The sequence below is a fragment of the Mesitornis unicolor genome, unplaced genomic scaffold (genome assembly GCF_000695765.1).
Source record: "Mesitornis unicolor isolate BGI_N332 unplaced genomic scaffold, ASM69576v1 scaffold33004, whole genome shotgun sequence".
Classification (NCBI taxonomy): domain Eukaryota; kingdom Metazoa; phylum Chordata; class Aves; order Mesitornithiformes; family Mesitornithidae; genus Mesitornis; species Mesitornis unicolor.
The window spans coordinates 3,075-5,218 of record NW_010179971.1 but is presented as its reverse complement, the minus strand read 5'-3'; the positions used below and the strand labels follow the sequence as shown (position 1 = coordinate 5,218).

Here is a 2,144-nt window from a genome sequence, read left to right as displayed (position 1 = left end):
AGGTGACAGCAGGTAACCCTTGCCGTGGCGTGGCCCTGGCTCAGGGTGTGTGGGGGACGCCTGGGAACACCGGGGGCTTGGGGACCAGGAGGATGGAGGAGGGGGTGGCCTTATTTGTGCTGGGGCTGTGGGTATCCCAGGGCTCAGTGCTGCTGCCTCCCACAACCGGAGGGAGACACCAGAGACAAGCAGGGTGACGCCACCTCATCTCTGCCCTGCGCTGCCATCCAGCCGTGCAGACCCCTTGTCCTCTGCATCCCCTTGGCCCTGCAAGCCCCCATCCCTCAGAGGGGCTCCTGCACCCTGTACTGAGCCCAGGGTGAGCAGGGCTGCGAGGAGGGACCCCAGCCGGTGCCACCCCCAGCTGTTCCCAGCAGGGCAGCCATCGCAGAGGCCATGGCGACCCAGAGCGGTGGGGGCCAGAAGCCCTTCCACATCGTCTCACCCCTCCTGGAGAGCCTGGCCCTGTCGCGGGCAGGGGGCACCAAGGTCTACATGAAGCTGGAGAACGTCCAGCCCACCGGCTCCTTCAAAATCCGCGGTGTCGGCCACCTCTGCCAGACAGTGAGTGTGGGCACATGGGCAAGGGGCCCTTTTCAGGGGCAAAACGGGGGTGGACACAGCCATCCCCCTCACTCCTTCTCTCCTGCTTTTCAGGCTGCCAAGAAGGGCTGTTGCCGCTTCATTTGCTCCTCAGGTAATTGGGCGCCAGATGCGGTGGTGGGAGCTATGGAGGATGCTCAGGGTGAGGGTTGAGCCCTGCCTGACACCCGCTTTCCGCAGGGGGCAACGCAGGTTTGGCAGCGGCATACGCTGCCAAGAAGCTGGGGTTGCCAATCACCGTGGTGGTCCCCAGCACCACCGGCCCTGTCACCGTGCGCAGACTGGAGGAGCTGGGGGCAGAGGTGGAGGTCTCCGGCCAGGTACCCCCGCGGCAGCCTCCTAAAAAAGGGGTCTATGGGGGGAAAACACACCAGAGGGGGTGATGCTGGGGATGTATGCGGCAAACCCCATCCCAAAATGTCCTCCTCCTGTGCCACCTGCACCTGGCATTGCAGCAGGGTTATGCTGAGGACCTGCACCGCAGCCCAGTGCCCCACATACTGGTGTCCCCTGGCCCCACTGTGACAAGGGACGCACCTCCGGGGTGCGAGGGCTGGATGCAGCCCTGCTGAGCCCGTTGCCCCTTGCCAGGTGTGGGATGAAGCCAACAGAAGAGCGCAGGAGCTGGCACAGACCAAGGGCTGGGTCAGCATCCACCCCTTCGACCACCCCTTGGTGTGGTGAGTGCTGCCAGGTCTCAGCTCCCACTCCCAGGGTCTGGGGGTGCCCCTCGGGGCTGCATCCTCCCACTGTCCTCATCCTCAGGGAGGGTCATGCCAGCCTGGTCCAGGAGCTGAAGGACTCTCTGGAGACCAAGCCAGATGCCATCCTGCTGGCGGTGGGCGGCGGGGGGCTGCTGGCAGGGGTGGTGGCCGGCCTGCACCAAGTGGGCTGGCAGGACATCCCCATCATCGCCGCCGAGACCTGGGGAGCTCACAGCTTCCACGCGGCACTGGCGGCCGGCCGGCTTGTCACCCTGCCTGACATCACCAGGTGAGAGGGACTTGGCAGGGGCTGCCATCCCTGCAGCAAGTTGGCAGGTCTCAGCCCAGCAGCACAGTCTGGGGGTGAAGGGGCCTGGGACCACCCTGACCACCTTCCTCCTCTTCTGTCCCAGTGTGGCCAAGTGCCTGGGAGCCAAGACGGTGGCGGCACGGGCACTGGAGTGCGCCCAGGAGTGCCAAGTCATCTCCCAGGTGGTGGAGGATGCGGAGGCTGTTCGAGCTGTGGAGCTTGGCAGGTCTCAGCCCAGCAGCACAGTCTGGGGGTGAAGGGGCCTGGGACCACCCTGACCACCTTCCTCCTCTTCTGTCCCAGTGTGGCCAAGTGCCTGGGAGCCAAGACGGTGGCGGCACGGGCACTGGAGTGCGCCCAGGAGTGCCAAGTCATCTCCCAGGTGGTGGAGGATGCGGAGGCTGTTCGAGCTGTGGAGCAGTGCCTGGGTGAGCGGGGGCATGGCAGAGGTGACAGGGACATGGCAGGGGTGATAGGGACACTTCTGGGGCTTGGGACTGGCCTGGGCCATGCTGACAGGGATGGAG

The 2,144-nt window shown here is 65.5% G+C and overlaps 1 protein-coding gene across 1 annotated transcript in view; it reads left to right on the top strand.

Moving 5' to 3' along the window:
- The first annotated feature begins 396 nt into the window (after positions 1-396).
- SDSL (serine dehydratase-like) overlaps positions 397-2,144 on the top strand; it is a 1,976-nt gene continuing 228 nt past the window's right edge. Inside the window, exons 1-7 of the mRNA XM_010182965.1 lie at positions 397-564; positions 658-697; positions 784-923; positions 1,195-1,283; positions 1,369-1,596; positions 1,721-1,843; positions 1,921-2,045. Coding sequence (XP_010181267.1) covers positions 397-564; positions 658-697; positions 784-923; positions 1,195-1,283; positions 1,369-1,596; positions 1,721-1,843; positions 1,921-2,045 — 913 coding nt within the window. The remainder of the gene's footprint in view (positions 565-657; positions 698-783; positions 924-1,194; positions 1,284-1,368; positions 1,597-1,720; positions 1,844-1,920; positions 2,046-2,144) is intronic.